The sequence below is a fragment of the Cetorhinus maximus genome, chromosome 4, assembly GCF_964194155.1.
Source record: "Cetorhinus maximus chromosome 4, sCetMax3.hap1.1, whole genome shotgun sequence".
NCBI classification, from domain to species: Eukaryota; Metazoa; Chordata; class Chondrichthyes; order Lamniformes; family Cetorhinidae; genus Cetorhinus; species Cetorhinus maximus.
The window spans coordinates 64,158,760-64,184,453 of NC_135882.1; the positions used below are offsets into that span (position 1 = coordinate 64,158,760).

Below are 25,694 nucleotides of genomic sequence, written 5' to 3' on the forward strand. Positions count from 1 at the left end.
CCCCAATCCCATTATCTTTTCTGCTTGTCACAGCGCAATGGGTTCCTCGCTGCTTTGTTAAAATTAATACCTGCCGGACATGATTAATGCGAAATCCGAAACAAACCGGCGAAAAGCGGGAGCGAGCGAGTGCGCGACCCCGAGCCGAAGGCGGGAAGCGCCGCGCCCGGGAGGCGCTGGGCAGAGGCGGGCAGTGCACATCACTCTGCCGGCAGCCGGGCTGCAAGAGTGCACATTGCAAGCAGAGTCACTTCATATGGGATGGGAGCATCACCGTGTGAGTGCGTGCCCTCGAGGGTTCAGAAATCGGTGGGAAAATAATGAGCTTCACTTGGCTAACAAATCTGTAGCTATATTTTACCACAGACATCTATGAAGAGAGATTCAAAATGAAATCACGACAAGAGGGATGGGCACTTTGTGGAAGAAATTAAGGCAGACAAATTTGAAAAAGGTTCAATAGCAGAATTAGGAAATATGTAAAACCTAGAATAAAGCAGATTGATTTAATATGGGATGTTATGGAGAACAGTCATAGGTTAAATATTAAAACATCCAATTTTAGATGCCTCTTTTTCTTTTTCTTTAAGAACCACGATTAATGCTGTCCAATTTGGTTTTGAAATTCTAAATGCATCCTGTTTCTTGGCTATATTCAGAAACTTAAATTACGTTGTTCCTTTTGTAATCCTTTTCTGGCAGTTGCTTACCCCAGTGCACAATGGGTGAAGTAGTGAAATACATTGATGATGAACATAAAAATGCATTTCTGAAGACCCTGAATGAACAGCGATTAGAAGGAGAATTCTGTGACATAGCCATTGTGGTGGAAGATGTTAAGTTCCGAGCACACAGATGTGTTTTGGCAGCTTGCAGCACATACTTTAAGAAACTGTTTAAAAAGCTAGAGGTTGATAGTTCTTCAGTGATCGAGATTGATTTTCTGCGTTCAGATATATTTGAAGAAGTACTGAATTATATGTACACCTCCAAAATCTCTGTGAAGAGAGAAGATGTGAATCTGATGATGTCTTCTGGACAAATCCTTGGAATAAAGTTTTTAGATAAGCTATGCACTCAGAAGCGTGATGTGTCTCCTCAGCAGAACGCAGCTCGTCGCAAAAGCCGATACCCTTACAGTATAAGTGCTAAAATCCATCGGCCCTCAGTAAATAGCACCGACGAGGAGATAGAAGAAATTGGAGATCAACTTGAAGCCCAGTCAGAAGAAGCGATGGAAGAAACCGTACCGAATCAGGATGACGGGAAGTCCCAAGCTAATGGCCTGCGGGTTCAGGAAGCCATTTTAAAAGAACTTGGAAGTGAAGAAGTTCGTAAAGTCAGTTGCTTTGCTTCAGAAGTGGAAACCATTGAGACAACTGAACCAAAGGATGTGACTCCCCAACCACCTCCAACTCTTGCTTTCAATGACAGCATGAGTGGAGTCAAGGAAGAGCAGCCACCAGGCTGGACAGCAAACACTGATGTGAAATTTGAATATTTGCTGTATGGGGACAGGGAACAGTTCAGTTGTCAGACCTGTGGCAAGTCTTTCACTGATGAAACACGTTTGAGGAAACATGAGAAGTTGCATTCTGCTGATCGACCATTTGTGTGTGACATCTGTTCGAAGGCCTTCACCACGCAAGCTCACCTGAAAGAACATCTCAAAATTCACACAGGTTTCAAACCTTACGGGTGTGATGTGTGTGGAAAATCTTTCATTCGAGCACCTGACCTAAAAAAACATGAACGAGTTCACAGTAATGAAAGACCCTTTGCATGTCACATGTGTGACAAAGCCTTCAAGCACAAGTCTCACCTTAAAGATCATGAGCGGAGGCACCGAGGTGAAAAGCCATTTGTTTGTGGTTCCTGTACTAAAGCTTTTGCCAAAGCTTCGGATCTAAAGAGGCATGAGAACAATATGCATAGTGAACGCAAACAAGTGCCTACAAATGTGATTGCTAGTGAAACAGAGCAGTTGCAAGCTGCAGCGATGGCAGCTGAAACAGAGCAAAACCTCGAAAGTATAGCCTGTAGTTGAAGCTAAATTAATGCTACTTTCCCCATTTCCCTTTTGTTTCTGTAAAGGGCTTCTATCAAATATAGGTGACTCCTTTAATAAATATGACCCTTGTGTACATTTGCCTTTAAATTGTTCCTTTTCACAATTTGTGTATATTATTTAAATGTTTAGGAAAAATTGTTGCACTGTATAAGGAGTTAATAGGGTTGGCCACTTGGGACAACAGAAATTATGGAATTGAACACTTCAGATGTTATAAATGCTTTAATCCTTGTATAGTGCAATAATGTATTTATGGCATACTTTGGTGTGTTTCAGTTTTAATTTTTTTTAAGAAAGTTGCTTTTAATGTTTCAGCCTGCCACTGCAGACTTTTTGACTATATTCGGTGGTAGCATATGAGCCACTAGGGTCAAAACCCTTTAGGAATAAGATCAAAGTATTTTTGATACCCATTCTTTTCAATGGACACCTGCCCACAGATATGTTGCTAATTTAGTTCGATCAATTTTATGCTTGATTTTTAAGCATTCTTAAAAGAAAAGAACTACTATTGGTGTTTGTTTTTTGTACCACTATTTCTTTAAATAAGTTTCTTTAAGGGACGCAAAGACAATTTATGTATAGCCTATATCACATGTTGGTCTTACTTTATACCAGCTAATGGTGCAGGATGCATACATTAAGATGTATGCACAGACTCCTTTGTATCACATATTGCATAGTGGGAAAAGAACTAAGTATCAATTAATGTTTAGTGTTCTTAATGCAGAATATGATGTAATAAGATAAATTTGCATACAGTATCTCCCTTGTTCACTTGAAGCTTGAGTTGTGGATTTCGATAAATAGCAGCAGACCTTGACAACAGCAAAGCTTCTGACTCAGAAAAGATACTTGCCATTTCCCTAAAAAGGCTTTCGAACCAAATCTGGATCCTTAGCAACTTAACAATGGAGCAATGCTGCATTTAATACTTTTGCCTGCACTTAAGAAATCTCTCCTTAAAGCAGCTATCTGATAATTCTTATGGTAAAATTTTAAATAGATGTCTGTAAATATTTTTAATTCAAAATTGAATAATTGTAAAATTTACTGTTAGATTTGACGTCAGGTTAAGTTGTCTTGCCCAGTTCAAAGTTTAGAAAACATGATTAAAATTTTCATACATATGCATATTTTTCAGTAGCCTACGTAACATGTTGGTCTTCCTTTATACCAGCTTATGATGCAGGTTGCATATATCAAAGTGCTTTCACCCTAGTCTGTGCCAGTGTCTGCGTTCATGTGTCAAGCCTGTAGTGATGTTATGTAAGCGATGTGCTTACTCTCAAATTAATTGTCAATGTTTTGATATGAATGTTTCGTAATCAACACAATATGTAGAAATTTGAGTTGGGTCATTTGAAAATATTTTGTTTTCAGTTTTATAATTGGTTTGATCAGTGTTGGACTAAAATTAACTTGCCTTTCTCAGAACATTCACTATTGTCTGAAAAATGTCTTGCGAATTAAAATGTAAACATTTTAGAAAGACATGCTACTGATTTTATTTACCATTTGAAACATATATTTTGCATTTTGTGAATTTATTACTGTTGTCATTATCACCTCCATCAACGTCCTGGGGATCACCATTGACCAGAAGAATAACTGGATGAGCCACGCGCGCACACACTTCCCTTCACCAATGTGAATGCAGTGTGTACTATTTCTCAATCTCTACCAGCTAGGAAGACAAGAACAGCAGGTACATGCGCACACCAGCACATCCAAGACACGTCATCCTGACCTGGACATATGTCACTTTTTTATTTGTTGTTTGATTAAAATCCTGAAACTCCCTACCTAACATTGTGAGAGTACCTTCACCACATGGTGAGAGAGTTTGGCCACCAACTTCTCAAAGGTAATTTGAGATGGGCACAGGGAAGAACATAAGAAATTTGTGTGCACAGATCAGCACAGTTTCCATCCATTGATTAATGGAAATCCTACCAGGCCTGTTGATGTCCCTACCTGAATGCTGATGTTGTGCTCCCATTATAAATATATCTGCACTGGAAGTGCCAATCTGTGAAAACCTACCCACCTGATTGAGTTTCCTTATGATCTACTTGGAAACCTGGAGCAAGGATTCAGCCAAGAAGTTCAGTTAATACTGTGTCCAGATATTGGAAATCTAACAGTATGGTTACCACTTTATTTCCTCCTCAACAATTTTCTTAATTCCTGAAAACATTGACTCCTGCTGGGATACAGTTCTATGGCCATGCACAACTTCCAGTGCCAAGTGGCTATTTATTCAAGTTGTACATTCTTGTCAATTATTGGCAAGTTATTCTTGGACGTATCAGGAGAGAAGCATCATAAATATGCTCAATCCTGTTGTTCTTTAATGTGCACACGTTTTGGGAATCGTCTTTTATTATATTTTCTCCTCCTCCCCTGGGTATTGAAACTAATTATAGTGTCCTCATCACTGAGATCAGATAACTGAACAGTTACCAAGCTTTAAACTCGTACCTTTGTGGTTGATATTGCTCATCTATTCATTGTCTAAATCCTTTGAGCATAAATGGAAATTTTCTAACCGTATAATTCATAAGTAAATTGTGCATCTAAATTTTCATTGAAAATTTGCCAATACATTGCTATTGAGGTTTTAGATATCCCTCAACCTGGTGAATTGGACAAACGGAATTGGACTGGGTGTGAAGAAAATTGCTTTTCCAACATTCTGCAATGGTTGATTTTAGCTTTAATTATTTTATGAGGATGGTGCGAGAAGGTGGAGTGGAGCTGAAGTAGAGCAGCCATGATCTTAATGAATGGTGGAGCACAAGGTCTGACTCCAATCAGAGTTTTCCCCCTTAAGTTCAGCTCTTATGTCCATGTTCGGACTAGGGCTGTGATGAGGTCAGGATCTGGTGGAACCCAAACTGAGCATCAGTGAGCATGTTATTTCAGTGTAAGTGCTGCTTGATAGCAGGACTGAAGAGCTTTGATCTGATCTGTTGCGGGATTGCATAGCTCAGTCTATTGCATGCTGCTTCCGCTGTTTGGCATGAAATATTTGGCTGTTTGGCATGGCCCTGTGTTGTAGCTTCACCAGGTTGACACCTCATTTTTGGTTATGCCTGGTGTTGCTCCTGCACTCTTCATGGAACCACAGTCAATCCCCTAGCTTGATAGTAATGGTAGAGTGAGGGGTTTGCCAGGCCACAAGGTTATAGATTGTGGTTGAATACAATTCTGCTGCTGATGGCCCACGGTACCTCATGGATGCCCTGTTTTGAATTGTTAGATCTGTTCTGAATTTATGCCATTTAGCATGCTGGTAGTGCCACAAGGCACAATGTGAAGACAGGACTTCATCTCCCCAAGGACTGTGTGGGTGATCAGTGCTACCAGTACTATCGTGGACAGATGCATCTGTGACAGATTGGTGACAATGAGGTCAAGTCGATTTTTCCCTCTTATTGGTTCTCTTACCACTTGCCGCAGACCCTAGCTTGCAGCTATGTTCTTCAGGATTTGGCCAGCTTGGTCATTAGTGATGCTACCAAGCCATTCTTTATGATGGACATTCTGTGCGCTTTCCACCCTCCGGGCTGATTCCAATTGGTGTTCAACATGAAGGAGTACTGATTCATCAGCTGGGGGTTACAGTAGGTGGTTAACAGCAGGAGGGTTCCTTGACCTGATGCTGAGAGACTTCATGGGATCTAGAGTCAATGTTGAGGACTCCCTGGGCAACTCTCTCCCAACTGTATACCACTGTTCCGCCATCTCTGGTGGGTCTGACCTGCTGGTGGGATAGGACATACCAAAGGATGGTGTCTGGGATGTTGTCTGTAAGGTATGATTAAATAAGTATGAACATGTCAGGCTATTGCTTGACTAGTCTGTGGGACAGCTCTCCCAATTTTGGCACAAGCCTGCAGACGTTAGTAAGGAGGACTCTGCAGGTTCGAAAGGGCTGGGTGTGCCGCAGTCATTTCCAGTACCTAAGTCGATGTCAGGTGGTCTGTCTGGTTTCATTCCTTTTTAACTTATCTGTAATGGTGTGATACAAATGAATGGCTTGCTAAGCCATTTCAGAGGGCATTTAAGAGTCAACCACTTTGTTGCGAGTCTGGAGTCACATCTAGGTCAGACCAGGTAAGGATGGCAGACTTCCTTCACTGAAGGATATTAGTGAACCAGGTGATAATCGATGAGTAGCTTTTTAAAATTCCAGATATATTAATTGATTGAATTTAAATTCCACCTGCTGCTGTGGTGGGATTTGAACCCTTGTTTCCAAAGCATTAGTTTGGCCTCTGGATTGTCAGTGACTGCCCTTGACATAAAGGCTGTATTTGACTGAGTGTAGCATCAAGAAGCCCTAGCAAAACTGAAGTCAATGGAAATCAGGAGGAAAACTCTTCCCCCGGTTAAAGTCATAACTAGCTCAAAGGAAGATGTGGTTATTGGAGGTCATCCCCAGGACATTACTGCAGTAGATTCTCAGGCTAGTGTCCTAGGCCCACCCATCATCAATGACCTCTCCAACATAAGGTTCAGAAGTGGGGTTGTTCACTGATTATTGCATAATGTTCAGTATCATTTGCAACTCCTCATATACTGAAGCAGACCATGCCTATTTGCAGCAAGACCTGAACAACATCCAGGCTTGGGTTGATAAGTGGGAACATTCACACCACACAAGTGCCAGCCAATGACTGTCTCCATCAAGAGACAATTGAACCATTTCCTTTGGACATTTAATGGCATCGCTGAATCCTGGGGGTTACCATTGACCGGAAACTGAACTGGATTAGCCATATAAATACTGTGGCTGCAAAAGCAGGTCAGAGGCTGGGAATTCTGCAGCAAATAACTCACCTCCTGACTCCTTAAAGCCTGTCCACCATCTACAAGGCATAAGTCTGGAGTGTATTGGAATATTCCCCCTTGCCTGGATGAGTGAAGCTGCAACAAACCTCAAACTCCACACCATCCAGGACAAAGCAGTCCGCATGATTGGCACCCCAGCCATCACCTTAAACATTCATTCCTTCCATCACAGGTGTACAGTGGCAGCAATGTGTACCACGTACAAGATCCATTACAGCAATTCTTTCAAGCCTTCTTCAATGGCACCTTCCAAACTTGTGACCTCTAATACCTAGAAGGACAAGGGCAGCAGATCCATGGGAACACCACCACCTGCAAGTTCCCCGCAAAGCCACACACCATCCTGCCTTGGAACTATATTGCTGTTCATTCACTGTTGCTGGGTCAAAATCCTGAACTCACTTCCTAACAGCACTGTGGGTGTATCTACACCATGTCAATGGTGCTTACCACCACCTTCTCAAGGGTAATCAGAAATAGGCAATAAATTCTGGCCTAGCCAGTGACGCCCAAATCCACTGAAAGAATAAATTTTTAAAAAACAAATAAGATAGTAAATTCAATTAGCTTTCAAAAGGACTGCTGCTGCATTGGCATATACATTCCCTGTTCCACTGTTTTGAAAGTGAGAAGAAATTTATACATGACCCTTCTGCACAATTGCCATATTGAGAAAATCTTTTTCTTAAAATGAGGATGTCTGAGTTTTATTCAGAAATATTGCACTGCATGTGAAGAAAACAGTACTGCACCATTGTTTTGGAAAATGATACACAGATCAGAGAATGCCCTCATTACTACATCTGTGCATTGCTTTAACATTTTGAATATTTTCCCCCAAAGTAATCTACATAAGGTGTTGCCGGTACTCTCCAACTTAATGTCAGATGCAGGACCGTCCCTAGCGGGGTCAGGGGCAAATCACAATGTGTAGGCCCCCCCGTAACATGTTTATACAAGATTCCTTTGACGGGGGGCCCATAGAATGTGCGTGAAAAGGAGCACCAGCGGCATCCCCAGCTACTGAGCTCTTGGATACAAGCATGTACTACACTATTGACTGTGATAATTGTCACACGTGAAACTACACCTTGCTTCCACGGCTGAACATAATTGTTGGCTCTCCTTTTGTTAAGGAGAAATCCATGATCTCTATGGGATTCCATTATAGCATTTTTCCTAACGAACAACCCACACCAACTGGAGAAAAAGGCTGGAATTCTCCAGCCCCTCAGGCCGGCAGGATCTTCCGGTCCCGCCGATGTGAATGGAGATTTCAATGGCTCGCTGGCCCCGTCGCAGGGGGGCTGGAAAATTCCGGCCTTCCAACTTATTTTTAAAATTACAAACACGATGCAATAAATCATTCATTTTTTAAAAAAAAAATGACTGCCCATCTTCCAACATTAAGCAAATGCTAGTTGCAAATGCGTACTGGAAGGAAAATAAAATAAGAAGCAGAGGGTTTAAATTGCCCAGGACCGAAAATAAACACAGCAAGTGAGTGACTTATAAAGAACAAAGAAAAGTATAGCACAGGAACAGGCCCTTCGGCCCTCCAAGCCTGCGCCAATCATAAAATGCAGCACATGGCTTTCCTGCTGCCTACCCACCCGACCCAACCAGTCTCCCATTTTACAGGCTGGCGATGTAGGGGTTGGGCAGTCTGCCTGCCCTCAGGCTTATTGAGGCTCTTAAGTGGCCAATTAATGACCATTTAAGTGCTTCATTACATCCTCCCGCCATTATTTTACCAGCAGCAGGGGAAGGCCTATGCCATGTGTGTAGCCTGGCAGCTTTGGTTCATGGGCCGGTGTTGCGCAAGGGGAGGTTACCTCTTATGACGGTCCCTGTGCCCAAAACCTTGTACTCTTTAATCCTCAGCAGCATCCCGCCCCATGCCTCTCAAACCCAGCCCCAACATGAATACCTCACTCCCCTCTTCATTGGGGACTGGCTGTAGTCCGAGCAGTGGCCAGCACTTGAACCACTCACTGCTGGGACTGCAGAGCTGCTGGCCATCCAATTGGGCTGGCAGCTGTCTAAGGTGAGACTTCCTCTCCAGATGGGGGTAGAAGTCTCACCTCCAGCCAATTACTGTCCCACCCAATGTTAAATCCCGACTCTTTGGGAAAACCTGCCATCTGAAAAATCCTGCCCATTGTTTTCCCTGGCTGGGGAATCTAGAACACGGGGGCACAGTTTCAGGATAAGGGGTTGATCATTGAGGAGAAATTTCTTCACTTAAGGGGTTGAGAATCTTTGGAATTCTTTACGCCATCACTGAATATATTTAAGGCTGAGATAGACAGATGTTTGGTCTCTCAGGAAATCAAGAGATATGGGGGGTGGGAAAATGGAGTTGAAGTTCAAGATCAGCCATGATCATAGTGAATGGTGGAGCACGTTTGACAGGGAGAATGGTCTTCTCCTGCTCCTATTTCTTATGTTCTTATTGCTTTAGAGTTGATTTTCCAGGCAACTTTTCTTGTTGGACACATTTAACTTTATTTACAAGACAGCAGCAGGAACTACGTTTGTGCTTCAAACTCTAAATCTAAAGAAGAACTCTCTCCTAGAGATTCCCCGCACTACTAACTTATTGGTTTACATTGATCATGTGATCTTACAACACAGGATTAGTCTTAAAACTACAGTCCTAACATTTATCAAAACTGCATTTACTACATTCCTCCCCCTTTAACTTTTCTGTACATTTTGTATTTACAAGGATATTTATCTCATGACATTACAATATTTAGGTCATGAAATTACAAATTCTGTCTTTCAGGTGGTTTCCTGATCCGTGTGGAACGTCGTAGTTCCATGACTTCTGATTATTTTGCAGGAAACACATTCTCTGGAACTGCATTAACATCAGGTACCTCATTAGGCACAGGCAGTTCAATGTTTTCCACTACGACAGAGACATCGGGCATGTCTATCCTTGGTTGAACTTCAACAGGAACCACAGGTTCAGCAATGGTTACAGGTGGAACATCATTCTTCTTAAATGATCCACATGCTTACAGGTGATCCGGCCCACTACTTCCATGTGGCATGATAATGGCCTGGTCACAGAGCTTACTTCACCAGGTAACCAGTTCAGTCCTCCACCGAAAGTCCTTATGTATACTGCTTCCCCAACAGTAAATTGTCGCTCATGACTATGCAAATCATGAGTTGCTTTTTGGTTCCCTTGACTTTCCTCCACCTTCCCCTCCAAATTTGAAAGTATCAGGCTTAGTCTTGTTCGAAAATGGTGCCTCATTAGTAATTCTGCAGGTGTTGCACCTATCATAGTGTGGGGGAGGTTTGTTCTGTAGTGAAATAGGAAATGAGCAAGTCTAGTTTCCAATGATTCATCTGTTAACTTTTTCATTCCCGCTCAAAAGTTTGTACTGCTCTTTCCACCAGTCTGTTCGATTATGGATGGTACGGTGCAGTCTTCACATGGTTTATACCATTGAGGCTGACAAATCGTTGAAACCCGACACTCGTAAATACAGTACCATTATTTGAGATGAATACCTCTGGCAACCTGTGGATGGCGAAGCTCTGGCGTAGTTTTTCTATAATAGCGCCTGACGTTGGCGACTTTATCTCATAAATGTCTAACCACTTAGAATGGGCATCTATAATCAGTAGAAACATGGTTCCAAGGAAAGGACCCAATGTAATCTATATGCAATCTCATCCAGGGTCTACCAGGCCACTCCCATGAATGTAATGGGGCTGCCACCAGCAACTTGTGTAGCTGTTGACAATGCACAGTGTTTTACCACATTTTCAATGTTGCCGACAATCCCCATCCACCAAAGATAACTTTGCGCTATCATCTTCATTCGTGAGATTCCTGGATGGGTACTGTGTAACTCTACTAAGAGTGGTTCGCTTCCTTGTGAAGGAACTACTACTCGTGCACCCCATAATAGCATACCATCTTGACTGCTCATCTCGTGACTTCAGTTGAAAAATGCTTCAATTCATCAGAGACTGGTTCCCGGGACCAACCATGTAACACTTGGTCTCTCACTCGAGACAAGACTTGATCATGATTCATCCAGTTTCTTATCAGCCTGGCACAGACTGGTGAGGAATCCAGGAAATTCATCACTAATACAAGCTCTTAGGGAATCAGGACATGGTCATTGTTCTCTTGCAAAGAAAGGCGACTTAGGGCATCAGCACTTGCTATATGAATCCCTGGTCCATGTACAAAGGTGTATTAATATGCCACCAAAATTAGGGCCCATCTTTGTATTTGTGTAGAAGCTAAGGGAGGTATAGCCTTTTCCTTGCTAAACAGACTCAAAAGTTGTTTGTGGTCTGATACCATTGTGAAATGTCACCCATGCACATATTGGTGGAATTTTTTTACACCAAAAATAATCGACAGACCTTCCTTTTCAATCTGAGAATATCCTTTTTTCAGCTGTGGTAAGTGTCCTGGATACATTGCCTATCGGCCTCTCTGTACCGTCGTCCACCTTGTGAGGTAGTACCGCTCCCACTCCATAGGGGGACGCATCGCAGGTTAGCAACAATTCCTTTGTCGGGTCATAATGGACTAACAAATGTGAAGAGTGCAAGAGTTATTTTACTTTCATGAAGACTTCTTCTTGGGGTGGCTCCCAAACCCGACAGTGTTTTTTCTTTAGCAGTGAATGTAGAGGGGTTAGAACCGTTGATAAATTTGGTAGGAATCGGCCATAATAATTTACCATCCCTAAAAATGATTTTAAGTTCAGAGATGTCCTTAGGTGCAAATGCCTCTCTGATTGCTTTAACCTTCTCTTCAACAGGGTGTAACCTTTGGGCATCTACCTGGTGGCCCAAATAAAATACTTCATTTGCCTGAAAAGTGCATTTTTCCTTCTTTAGGTGCATTCCTGCTTCTAAAAATCGTCTCAGGACTTTCTGTAGATAAGCCAAGTGTTCCTTTTCTGTGAATCCAGTTATCAGTACATCATCCAGGTGGACCACAACTTGAGGTAGCCCTTGTAATAAGCTCTCCATCGTCCTCTGAAAAATGGCACAGGCCGAGGAAACATCGAAGGGCAGGCGTGTATATTGATATAACCCTTTGTGGGTGTTTATGGTCATAAATTCTTGGGAAGTATCATTCAGCTCAGTTGATGATATGCGTGACTCATGTCAAGCTTTGTTTACATTGTCCCTCCTGTTAGTTTGGCATAGAGGTTTTCAATCTTGGGAATGGGGTACCTGTCCAGTTTGGCTGCTTTGTTGACCATTAGTTTATAGTCCCCACAGACCCGGACAGTCTGATCTGGTTTAAGGACAGGGACTTTGGGTGCTGCCCAGTCTGAGAACTGAACCACTTTTATGACACCCAGCCTCTCTAGCAGGTTCAACTCAGTGTCAACCTTCTCTCTTGGGGGCGTATGGCACTGGTCTTGCTTTCAAGAAGTGACGGGTAGCTTCTGGGTCCAGGAAATCTTGGCTTTGGATTTTTCCAAGTTCACCCTTGAAGACGGTCATTTTTTTTAGCAGCTCTGGTGAAGCTACAACACAGGACTACTTGTATGCCAAACAGCAAAAGCAGCAAGTGGTAGTCAGAGCTAAGCGATCCCACAACCAACGGATCAAATCTAAGCTCTGCAGTCCTGCCACATCCAGTCTTGGATGGTGGTGGACAATTAAACAACTCACAGGAGGAGGAGGCTCCACAAATAACCCCATCTTCAATGATGGAGGAGCCCAGCACATCAGTGCAAAAGATAAGGCTGACGCATTTGCTACAATCTTCAGCCAGAAGTGCCGAGTGGATGATCCATCTTGACCTCCTCCGGAGGTCCCCAGCATCATAGATGCCAGTCTTCAGCCAATTCGATTCACTCCATGTGATATCAAGAAATGGCAGAAGGTACTGGATACTGCAAAGTCTATGGGCCCTGACAATATTCTGACAATAGTACTGAAGACTTGTGCTCCAGGACATGCCGTGCCCCTAACCATGCTGTTCCAATACAGCTACAACACTGACATCTACCAGGCTATGTGGAAAATGGCCTAGGTATGTCCTGCACACAAAAAGCAGGACAAATCCAACCCAGCCAATTACCGCCCCATCAGCCTACTCTCGATCATCAGCAAAGTAATGGAAGGGGTCATCAACAGTGCTATCAAGCGGCATTGTTTAGCAATAACCTGCTCACTGATGCCCAGTTTGGGTTCCATCAGAGCCACTCAGCTCCTGACCTCATTACAGCCGTGCTTCAAGCATGGACAAAAGAGCTGAAATCCCGAGGTGAGGTGAGAGTGACTGCCCTTGACATCAAGGCAGCGTTCGGCTGAGGGTGGCATCAAGGAGCCTTAGCAAAACTGGAGTCAATGGGAATCAGGGGGAAAACTCTCTGCTGATTGGAGTCACATCTAGCACAAAGGAAGATGGTTGTGGTTGTTGAAGGTCAGTTATCTCACTACAGGAGTTCCTCAGGGTAGTACCCTTGTCCCAACCATCTTCAGCTGTTTCATCAATGATCTTCCTTCCATCATAAGGTCAGAAGTGGGGATGTTCGCTGATGATTGCACAATGTTCAGCACCATATGTGACTCCTCAGATACTTAAAGCAGTCCATGTCCAAATGCAGCAAGACCTGTACAATATCTAGGCTTGGGCTAACAAGTGGCAAGTAACATTAGTGCCACACAAGGGTCAGGCAATGACCATCTCCAACAAGAGAGAATCCAAACATCGCCCTTGATGTTTAATGGCATTACCATCACTGAACACCCCCCTATCAAAATCCTGGGTGTTACCATTGACCAGAAACTGAACTGAACTAGTCATATAAATACTGTGGCTACAAGGGCAGGTCAGAGGCTAGGAATCCTGTGACGAGAAACTCACCTCCTGACTCCCCAAAGCCTGTCCATCATCTACAAGGCACGTCAGGAGTGCAATGGAATACTCCCCACTTGTCTGGATGAGCACAGCTGCCACAACACTCAAGAAGCTTGACATCATCCAAGACAAAGCAGCCCACTTGATTGGCACCACACCCACAAACATTAACTCCCTCCAGTGTAGCAGCAGTGTGTACCATCTACAAGATGCACTGCAAGAATTCACCGAGGCTCCTTCGACAGCACCTTCCAAACCCATGACCACTACCATTTAGAAGGACAAGGACAGCAGATGGATGGGAACACAACCACTTTGAAATTCCCCTCCAGGGCAGTCACCATCCTGACTTAGAAATATATTGCCGTTCCTTCACTGTCACTGGGTCAAAATCCTGGAACTCCCTTCCTAACAGCACTGTGGGTGCACCTACACCACATGGACTGCAGTGGTTCAAGAAGGCAGCTCACCACTACCTTCTCAAAGGCAACTAGGGATGGGAATAAATGTTGGCCCAGCCAAAGAAGCCCACATCCCGTGAATGAACTTTAAAAAAATAACTCTCTCTTAGAGGTTCCCCATGCTGCTAACTCATTGGTTTACACAGATCATGTGATCTTACAACACAGGATTATTCTGAAAGCTACAGTCCTAAAATTTATCAAAACTATAATTATTACACTTATGTTCATAAAAGAGTTGCAGCATTTGAAGATCATCTATCCTAGATCTCAGTTAATATTATAAATAGATTGGTGTTCTTGGACTGGAGCTGGTTACAACCATCATGGACCAGGGGTTTTCTCTCTCCACCATATCCTGGTCAAACATGGATTTTGATCATTGGGATTAGTTTTTTCTCGTGTTGGAAGCCCCCTTATGAAACACTGACAACCTACACATATATATCACCTTTAATGAAGAAAAACATCTCAATGCACTTCTCAGAAGTGTAATGAGGCACAATTGGCACTGACTGAAATAAATTGACATTAGGAAGGGTGATTAAAGCTCTGCCAAAAGAGTACATTTTAAGAGGGTTTATAGGAAGACAGAGGAATGCAGAAGTGGAGAAAATGACCAAACTTGAGGCGTAGACAACTGAAAGCATGGTTATCAACGTTGAGGCAAAGAGAGCGGGGTTTGTACAAAAGGCCAAATCTGGAGGAACTATCTGAATTCTCAGAGAGTTGTAGAGCTTGAGAAAAGTGGGGAAAATGAAGAGTAAATGGTTTCAAACAAGAGCATGAGAATGTAAAATTGGAGATATTGAGAATGTAGGTTACTGAGCATAGGGGTGATTGGTGAGCAGGACTTGGTGCAGGTTAGGTTACAGGCAGAAGGGATTTTGGTGAGCTGCAGTTTGTGAAGGGTGGATAATGAGAGTGCAGTCAGAAGAGCTTCAAAATAGTCAAGTCTGGAGGTAACAAAGGAATGAATGAGGCTTACAGCAGCAGATGAACTGAAGTGGGCAGAGTCAGGTAATGTTCGAGAGATGGATGTAAGCAACAGCAAAAGCTTACATTTATACAGCATCTTTAACATAATAAAACATCCCATTGAGTTTCACAGTGGAATTTTAAAACAAATTACGACACCGAGCCATACAAGAGATATCAGGGCAGATGACCAAAGCTTGGTCAAAGAAGCAAGTTTTAGGGTGTGTCTTAAAGAAGGAAAGAGATGCAGAGATGTCGAGAGGTGGAGAAGTTTACTGAAGGAATTCCAGAGGTTAGGGCCTAGGCAACTGAAGGCATGGCCACCAATGGTGGAGTGATTAAAATCAGGTATGCACAAGAAGCCAGAATTAGCAAAGTGCAGATATCTCAGAGGGTTGTAGGGCTGATGGAGATTACAGAGATAAGAAGGGGCCAAACCATGGAGGGTCTTGAAAACAAGGGTGGGAATTTTAAAACGGAGGCATTGCTTAACTGGGAGCCAGTGCAGGTCAGCGAGTGCAGAGATGATAGGTGATTGGTATTTGGTGCGAATTAAGGTACAGGCAGCAGTGTTTTGAATGACCTCAAGTTTATGGAGGGTAGAATGTAGGAGGCTGTCCAAGAGTGCATTGGAGTAGTCAAATCTGGAGGTAACAAAGACATGGATGAGTGTTCAAAGGCAAAAGAGCTGAAGCAGGAGCAGAGTTAGGCCATGTTACAGAGGTGGAAATAGTATCGTATTGACAGCACAGATATGTGTTTTAAAGCTCATCTCAGCGTCACATATGACACCAAGGTTGAAAGAGATCTCGTTCAGCCTCACACAGTTGCCAGGAGAGAGTTGGAATCCATGGCAAAGGAGCAGAGTTTGTGTTTGGCATCAAAGACAATGGGTGGAATTGTCCCACATTTGCACAAAGTGTGGTAGTGGGTGGGAAAAAGGTGGTTTTACTTGCCGGCCACGATGTTGGGTTTTCATGCCATATTGTTCCATTCCCAGCGCATCCCACCTCATTAATAATGCATTCTCAGGAAACACGCTGGATCACTGGTGGGATGGCCTCTGATTCGCCCGCCCCGCCATCACCTCAGGCCTTCAGTAATCCGGGCGCTATATTTAAAGGCTGCCCCCGCACAGAGCTAGCTCTCACTAAGTCATCAGAAGCTGCTGGAAAGTCATGGCTGCATGGAAACATGCTGACCCCAAATTTAGCGATGCCTCCATTGGGCACCATACTGGATGCTGTGGAGGCCTGCTGCGCAGTTCTGCACCCCCGCTCTGGGTGAAGCCCAGTAAACAAGATCACCAATCCAGCATGGAAGGCAGTGGCATCAGTGGTTAGTGCCAAGGCCCTGCAAAAGAGGACAGCCACCCAGTGCCAAAAGGGGATGAATGATCTCCTCTGTTCCACCGGGATAAGTCACTCTCCTCATCACTCTCAACTCATACACTCACAAACCCATCACACATCCACAGCGATCTCACTCACTGCCAGTTCAAGGGTCATCACCATTCATTCTCTCACACACACCTTTATCTGCCCTGCAGATTGTGTCCTCATCCTGTTCATGGCACCACTCACCACCCACACATGCCAGGCATCCTTCTCATCTGTCCTGCTTACACTCTCTCCATCAGTCCTCAAGCAAGACAAGCTGGCACACAACAAAAGGGAGAGGTAGATTGGTGGAGGAATGCCTGACATCAAGGTCCTCGCAAACTTTGAAAACAGAACCATCCAGCTGGCCAGCAAAGATCTGGACCGTTGCTGTGCTGACTGTGAGATCAGCGGTGCTCAGCCAAGTGAGTACAACATGCAGCAGTACAACATCCATCAAACAACCATGCTGTGAGTGAGTTCCCCTGTTCTGCAGTCCCTGCCATGCACTAATTATCTCTCCTTGCTTTCGCAGGTACATCTGGGAAACAGCCGGGGGATCCACGAGCCAGGTCCTCAACTCAAGCCCTGAAGACACCTTGGAAGAAGAATCTGATGATACCCTAATTGAAGACACATCATAATGCTCACCCGCACCCTCCACCAGTGCAGAGGCACACACCTCGATGGGACCTAGCTCTAGAGTAGCCTTGGGGTCACAACACGGCAAGCTCAAGAACATCAGAAAGGGAAGTCCACTGCACTTCTCAGATTGCAAGGCACGATGGAGGAGTCCATCCGCCTTCAGTCTAAAGTGATAGCATCTGCATGCCAACACACCAAGGTCAACACTACTAAGATGGCAGCCAGCATGGTCCAGGACATCAGTCCCGCAGTGCTGCGCAGTCTGAACTCCATCGCTGATGCCATTGTTGGCCTCCAACAGTGTCAATGCAAGAGGGGCGCGGGGCAGCTCAGTCTCACTCCAGCTTCCCCTTCTCCTCAAGGAGTCAACCAGAGGCCTCAGGCACATATGGGGAGGAGGATCAGCAGGTGCACAGCCTGGGGCCTTCCATTCAGGTGATTCTGGGAGTGTCTGGCCCATCCAAATCCCCTCTTCCTGTGACTCCAGCAGCTCCAACTCCACAGGCTGAGGAGGGTGACAGTAGAAAGCACTGGACCGTGAAAGCAGGCTGGGGCCCTTTAGGTCTCAGCCCTCCAGAGGACACCTGTCAAGGTCATCACAGATAGGGTGTAGCAGTCAGCAGGCTGCCTCCACCTCCGCTGTGGATGTCGGGGGAGCATCAAGGCATAGCGGCAGGGTTAGAAAAGTTAGGAAGATGTATTTGCACAGCCTAAGCATGGGTGTTAATCATTTGAACTGAATGTTCACTATTGTAAATAAAGTCCCAAGAATGTCTCCTTGCCTATGGCTCCTTGTTATGATAAGCAGTGTTCGTATTACTCAAATGTGAAACCTTGGTTTCTACACAAGATAAAGGCAGGTGTCTCAGTCCAGGGCCCCTTCCCTGTGCAGTGTGTAACCTTCAGACCAAAGTGATGGTCCAGCTTCACACTCACTGGACACATCAGTGATGCCTGCACCTCGATGGTGCTTGTCATTGTTGCCAGAATGTTGTGGGCAGGTGCCACAGAGTTTCATCATTCTCTCTGTGTGCTCTCAGCACCTTTGAGGTGGGGCTGACCCCTCCATCCCTTCAGCATCTGTGACCAGTGATGCTGTGCTCCTGAAGGGGTCAGGTGCATTTAAAGTTTCATGGCTGCATCTCCATGATATGACCCTGATCACAGAGAGCAAGCGAGCTGCCCTCAGCCAGACAGGAGTCAGACATTCATAGAGGCTATGTGAAGATCTATGGAGTGTCCTCTCTGCATGTCGGCATCATCCTTCTGGAATCTAGTGACTACGAGGGCCTCCCGAGCACACCCATCTCATCTGGCCACTGTGATAGCCTCATCGCCAGCATACTCACCTTCAAGGACCTCCTCACCCTCATCCCCATCGGCGTCCTCCTCATCGGAGGATACGTGCAGCTCCTCCTCCTCCTACTCAGCCAGGCCCTCTCCACGTTGCAGCGCACAGCAAATGACAATGATGCGCAACACCCTCTGAGGACTGTATTGCAGTGCGCCACCGGACTGGCCCAGACACCAGAACCTCATTTTCAATATGCCTATCGTTTGCTTCACCAAAGTCCTGGTCTCAGCATGAGACTTGTTGTACCGTCGCTCTGCTGCAGTCTGAGGCCATCGCATGGGTATCATGAGCCATGTCCTCTGTGGGTAGCTCTTGTCCCCAAGGAGCCAACCCTGCAACCTCTCTGGACCCTGGAAGATGTCAGGGATCTGAGACCTGCTGAGGATGTAGGAGTTTTGGACACTCCCCGGGAATCGTGTGCAGACCTGCAGGATGTGTTTGTGGTGGTCACACACCAGCTGAACATTCAGCGAGTGGAAGCCCTTGCAGTGACATAGTTGACTGCTTGTTGCCACGGCGGTCTAAGCGCCATGTGAGTGCAGTTGATGGCTCCCTGCACCTGTCAAAAACCAGAGATCTGCCTAAACCCCAGCGCTCTTGTTCCCTGACATTCCTGATCCTGGGCACAATGCACAAAGTTCTGTCACTTCGCGAAAGTGGCGGCCATGGCCTCCTGGATACACTAGTACGTGGAGGCTTGCGAGATCTGCACAGGTCACCTGTGCAGCCCTGGAAGGAGCCACTGGCATAAAAATTGAGTACTGTGGTCACTTTCACAGACACTGGCAGTGGATGCGCTCCATGTCCCCATGGCACCAAATCCTGCAGCAGGTGGCATATGTGACTGACCAGTTCCCTAGACATGTGCAGTCTTTGGCAACAGTGGCTCTCAGCCGTCTGCATGAATGATCAATGCTGTCTATAGACCCTGGGTCTAGCAAGGGCAGAGGCGGGTGGGGTTTCGGACAGCCAGTGAGCGCACTACACACTACACCTGCCGCCCCTTCATCTTGAGGGGGGTGCTCCTCCCTTTCCTGAGCCAGACATCTCCACTACTCTCTTCTTTCCTCTTCTCTGCTCCCTGTAAGCCATAAGATATACCACTAAATCACCAGGTGCCATTATCCTAATGTTCTCCTTCTGTAGGATGAAAGAGAGAGATGTGTGGGTTATCATAGGTGTACTAACCTCTCTTGGTTAATTCTGAATGCCCCTTCATGCATGCAGGAGGGTGCTGGCCACCACTTAGATGGCCAGTGTGTAGTGCGCTCACTGGCTGTCCGAAACCCCACCCGCCTCCGCCCCACTCCACTTGACTGATTGGCGGCAGCTTCAGCCACTGGACTGCATGCTGTGCTCTCAGCTCTAACCTGCACTGCAAGGCTGCACTGTTTGCTTGCACCATGATGGATACTGGTCCAAACCTTATTAAAAACATTGCAAGGGGCTTTGAACATCTCCACCAGTGACTCCGCCATGGCCACATTTCAACTTGCCCAGTCAGCCAATTGCTCTGCTGCCCCCTAAAATGCTCATTAATTTGTTGTCTGTGCCCGAGAGGTGAAAAGATCTGGAGTATTTGGTGGCACTTTCATAATTTTGTGTTGTTTGATTGGGCAGAAAAGCTTCAGAGGCCCGACTCCAAGCATGTCAATGGAGCTGCTGCTGAATGGTCTCAGCAGTGGAAGAATGATCACTCTTGACAAGCTTTTCCAAGTGCCTGGCCACTTCTCTCACACCACCACCACCCTTCACCCCAACCACCCCTCACTGGCACATGCTTAGGTTCTTCCTTTAGTCTGTGCTGCCTTGCCGCCCACACCCCCGGCATGTGCTTGAGTATTTCTTTCAGCCTGTCTGTGCTGCCTTGACCCCCACCCACCCCCACCCCCTGGCCCGGCGCACACTGGAGCCTTTGCCCCGACACTGCATTGAAAGCCAGCTGGGAAAAAGTGACTTGCCTGTGCCCCCAGTGAATGCACGGCACCTCTTCCTTGATGTCCTACGGGTGATGTTCATGAGCACGGTGCAAGGTTGTCTGCACTCACCACCGAGTTCCCCTCGAAGTTCAGGTCGCCAGGTGCACGCTTTTTAAAGGCAGCCGTAAAGCAGCTAATCTGAAGTCATGCCAACGTGAGTGGTAAATTTGACGTTGGGGGATGATTCTAAGCAAGCACAGCGTATAGTTAGATGCAAATGTATTAAAATGACATTCCTAACGTATGACGCCGGAAAATGTGGCCTGCCATTAACGGGTGGAGTGGACGATCATAAACTGGTTTCGCGATGGCATAAAACCGATTTTTGGCCTTCTTGCCATATTGTCGTTTCGCACCCTTCCCCCCACCCGCCAATGCCCCCAATGCCAATGGGGCTGGAAAATTCCGGCCAATGGCTTCAGTTTCCCCAACATTTAATTGGAGGAAATTTCTGCTCATCCACTATTGGGTGTCGAATAAGCAGTCTGACAATTTAAAGATAGGGGGTAGAGAGATATGGTGGTAGGTAGAGCTGGCCTGTTTTTGGATGATATTGTCAACGGGAAGGATGTAGATGAAAAATAAGAGGGATCCAAGGATAGATCCTTAGAGATAACTAGGAAGCAGGAAGTGAGGCCACTGACGGGGATGCTTTGGCTACGATTAGATAAAAGTGGAATGAGGCGAGTGGAATCCCATCCAGCTGGATGATGATGGTAGGGTGTTGGAGGAGAATAGTGTGATCAACTGTGTCAAAGGCTTCAGTCAGGTTGAGGAGGGCAAGGAGAGATACTTTACTTTTGTCACAGACACATAGGATGTCATTTGTGACTTTGATAAGAGCCATTTTGGTACTGCGGCAAAATTGGAAACCTGATTGAAGAGTTTTAAACATGGGGCTGAATTTTATGGCCCTCTGCCGGGCATGTTTTTGGCAGGGGTGCCTGTAAAATATGATGAGTGGCTAGCCCACTGCCTTCCTGCCCACCTTGACCTGTTTTGCATAATATGGAAGGTGGGTAAAGTGCCTGCTAGCTCACCCTTAGCTTAGCTTAGCCACCCTTTACGGCTATTGAGGTCCTTAACTGCCCCTTAATTGGGCAGTTAAGGGTTTGATTCTGCTTCCACCACCATAATACAGTTGGTTGTTGAAGGCAGATGGGAGTGGCTAGGCCGCTTTTTCACCAACTCTGGTTAAAAAAAAACAGGAAAGGGGGGTGGGGGGGCGTACCTCCTTTGGGACGTATCTGGTCACATTGGGGGCACTACCCCTCCCAAGATGGAATCACAAACAATGGTTTGTGCCTCCCCTCCAGCCTCCAAAACCAGACTCCCACCTTTCCTAGGAGGCTCGATCATTCCCTGCCCAAAATTGCCAGACTAACCTTAGACTGGTGTCCATGTTGTCTTCTTTGAGGGACTGCTTTTAATCCCAGCAGCACCCGCTACTGAGCTCTGGTGTTGCAGGGACTGCAAGAGCTGCCAGCCAGTCAGATTGGCTGGAAGGTCTCAAGGGCAGGACTTCTTTTCACTGAAAGGTGGAAGTTCCATGCTGAGTTTGTTAAGGCCAGCAATAACATATTATAGCTATGGACATCCTTTTTAAAGTTGGTCAGTTCACGTGACTGAATTTTCTAATGGGGGAGGAGGGGGAAGAACAATATGCCACCCCTCCCTCCTCCCGCCCTGTAAAATTCACCTCATGGGGTACCAGGAAAGACGGGCATGAGTTTGAGAGGCAACATGATCAAGAACTTTAGAAAGGAAAGGGAGATTGGAGATGGAGCAGTCGTTTGCAAGGATGGAAGGGTCAAAGGTTGTTTTCTTTAGGAGAGGGGTGCCATGATAGGTTTGACAGAGCAAGAAACAGAACCTGAGACAAGAGCATTGTTAATAATATCACCTAACATGGGGGCCAGGAAGAGAATTTGGGCAGTCAGTAGTTTAGTGAGGAAAGTTCCGAGAGAGCAGGCAGTGGGTCGGATGAACTCAGAGATGACATGATGGGAAGTTGGAGAGAAATTAGAGAAGGAAACAAGATCAGAGATCGGGCAGGGAGAGCCTTAGTGGAATTATGACCTGGTTGGCTGGGGAAGGGAGGGAAGTGACAGATGCCTTCATTTGGATGGTCTCAATCTTGGAGCTAAAAAAATCCATGAAATCCTCAGACTTGTCATTGGAGGTGAGGGTGGAGGAGACATGGGAGAGGAGTTTAAGAAGAACATGGATCAGAAGCTTAACTCAGGATCAAGTAGGATTTTGAGGTTGTGAACAGTCAGTTTAAACCTGAGGAACTGGCTGGGGAGGGGGACTGAATTGATAGTAATGATAAGAGTTTGTAGACAAAGGTGAGGAGTGGATAAGCAGGCTGGCAGCACAGAGATAGTGGAGAGGTTAAGAGAGGTGCCATCAGAAACTTAATCCATGTCGATGGGGCTTCAAGTAGATGAAAAATATGGGCCAAGGGTAGATTCTTGGGGGCCTCCAGAGCTGGAAGGGCAGGAATGGGAAGGGAAGAATACTCCTGTTCCGCATGGCCATACAAAAATAATTTTAAACTTAATCTATTGATGCCTCTTCCTTTATAAAACCTGGCATAAATGTTCAGCATGCATGTTTTAGTTAGAATTGCAATCAGACTCCTATGTATGACATAAGTCCCTGAATTACATATTAGGAGAGTCAATTGTCTACAACAGGAAGGTGCTCTGACCACCCTGAGAAAGATTTATTTAAGAATGTTGGCCACCAGTCTAAATAATGTTTTAATCAGCTGCAAGTCAGAACAGAAGAAACAGGAGCAGGAGTTGACCATTCGTTCCTTCAAGCCTACTCTACCATTCAATAGGATCATGGCTGATCATCTACCACAACTCCCAGAAGATGAGCACTTTTACAATTCGAATAGAGATTATGGAACTGATTGTAAATTTTGTTAAAGAGGCAGAATTTTGAGTCAATGTATCAAATCTTTATTTGTTATTTACACAAAATGCAGCAACAAAATCTCAGTAAAAATGTATCTTTGGGTCACTTGTAAATAATGTTATTCTGATGAAATTGTTGCAGTTTTTCTGGCTTTTCACTGAAACAAAAAGGTTTGAAAACATTTTTTTCACAAAGATAGGATCCCTTTGAGGTATCACAAAATAGAAGAAAGAACTTTATGTTGCTTTTCATCCAAAAATGAATGTTGTTTGGAATAGTGACAAAAAAACACTTGTCCTTTAGTCATCTCATCTAACTTGAGTTTTATGTATAGCATTCAGTGATTTGTGTCTGTATGTGCTGTCCGTAACATATTAGCATGGATAGAGGATTGGATAGCTAATAGGAAACAGAGAGTAGGCATAAATGGGTCATTTTCCAGTTGGCAAGATATGACGAGTGGAGCGCCACAGGGATCTGGGTTGGGCCTCAACAATTTATAGTTTATATCAATGGCTTGGATGAGTATATTGGAAGAGACCAAATGTATGGTTTCTAAATTTGCTGATGGTACAAAGATAGGTAGGAAAGTAAGTTGTGAAGAGGACATAAAGAGATATAGATAGGTTAAGTGAATGGGCAAAAATTTGGCAGATGGAGTATAATGTGGGAAAATGTGAAATTGTGTACTTTGGCAGGAAGAGTAGAAAATCAGAATATTATTTAAATGGAGAGAGATTACCGAACTCTGAGGTACAGAGGCATCTGGGTGTCCTGGCGCATGAATCACAAAAAGTTAGTACTGTGTGCAGGTACAGCAAGTGATTAGGAAGGCAAATGGAATGTTGTCATTTATTTCAAGGGGAATGGAATATAAAAGTAGGGATGTTTTGCTACTTTTGTTTAGGGTGTTGATGAGATCACATTTGGGGTACTGTGTACAGTTTTGGTCTCTTTATTTAAGAAAGGATATAAATGCATTAGAAGCAGTTCAGAGAAGGTTCAATTGAATGACTTGGGGTGGGGGGGTTGGGGGGTGGAGGCGGTGTGGGTGGTTGGGGTTATCTTATGGGGAAACATTGGACAGGCTGGACCTGTATCACTGGAGTTTAGAACAATGAGAGGTGTCCTTATTGAAACATCTAAGATCCTGAGGGGACTTGGCAGGATGGATGCTGAAAGGATGTTTCCACTTGCTGGAGAGACTAGAACTATGGGACATAGTTTAAAAATAAGGGGTCTCCCATTTGAGGTGGAGATGAGGAGAAATGTTTCACTCAGAGGGTTATGAGTCTTTGGAACTCTCTTCCCCATAGGCCGGTGGAGGCAGGATCATTGAATATTTTTAAGGCAGAGACTAACAAGGGAGTCAAAGGTTATCAACGGTAGGGGGGAATGTAGAGTTGAGGCCAAAATCAGATCTGGCATATTCTTATTGCATAGTGGAGCAGGCCTCAAGCAGCCAAATTGCCTACTCCTGTTCCTAATTCATATGTTCCAGAATTTTGGGGATAGCCTTGAGGTGCAGCCATTGAGTAAGCAGAATATCTTGCCAACAGAATTAGGTTCCAAGCAATCATTTACTCATATGAGAGGGGATCATAATCATAACTCTCGTATGTCTACAGTGTCTGTGACTTACAGCTCATTTATATTCACAAATACTGGTTATACCATTTGTAAAAGAACTGCTGTAACTCATCATTATAGGCTCATATCCTTTAAGCATACTGAAATACTTTCATCAAATCTCAATATATGTGCCGCTTTATATTGCTGCAATCCTAATTCTTCTAATTTACCCTGAAGATGCTGAGTGGCATTGAAGGATTATTGTACTAGAAAGCCCTTTAAAGTTGGTTTATTAGTTTCATTGAGATTTGTTAACATTGGACTCCACTCTCTGACAGCACCTAAATTCCAGTAATCCTTCAGTGATGGTACCACAAATCCCCAATATGGATCTTTTTGCCAACAAATACTCACATTTCAGGTTCCTCAATCTCTTTGTTCTGTTTCATTTTGAATGTTATTTTTAGGTAGATATAATTATCAAGGATGGACATGTATTCTATTCTTTGATTCTAACCTCTACTGCTTTGTATCAGTTTGCAGTAGATGTATAAACAACAGTACTAAAAACATCATATTCACTTGGTGCCTCACCACAA

The 25,694-nt window shown here is 44.8% G+C and overlaps 1 protein-coding gene across 1 annotated transcript; it reads left to right on the forward strand.

The window, feature by feature from the left end:
- Positions 1 to 283: 283 nt before the first annotated feature.
- On the forward strand, positions 284 to 3,565 carry zbtb14 (zinc finger and BTB domain containing 14). Its single transcript, XM_078540249.1, has one exon. It carries the CDS (start codon positions 722 to 724, stop codon positions 2,045 to 2,047), a length of 1,326 nt encoding a protein of 441 aa, XP_078396375.1. The 5' UTR covers positions 284 to 721; the 3' UTR covers positions 2,048 to 3,565.
- The last annotated feature ends 22,129 nt before the right edge of the window (positions 3,566 to 25,694 follow it).

Coding starts and splice junctions, on each gene's coding strand:
- zbtb14 (XM_078540249.1), top strand. CDS start 722: ATGGGTGAAGTAGTGAAATACATTGATGATGAACATAAAAATGCATTT.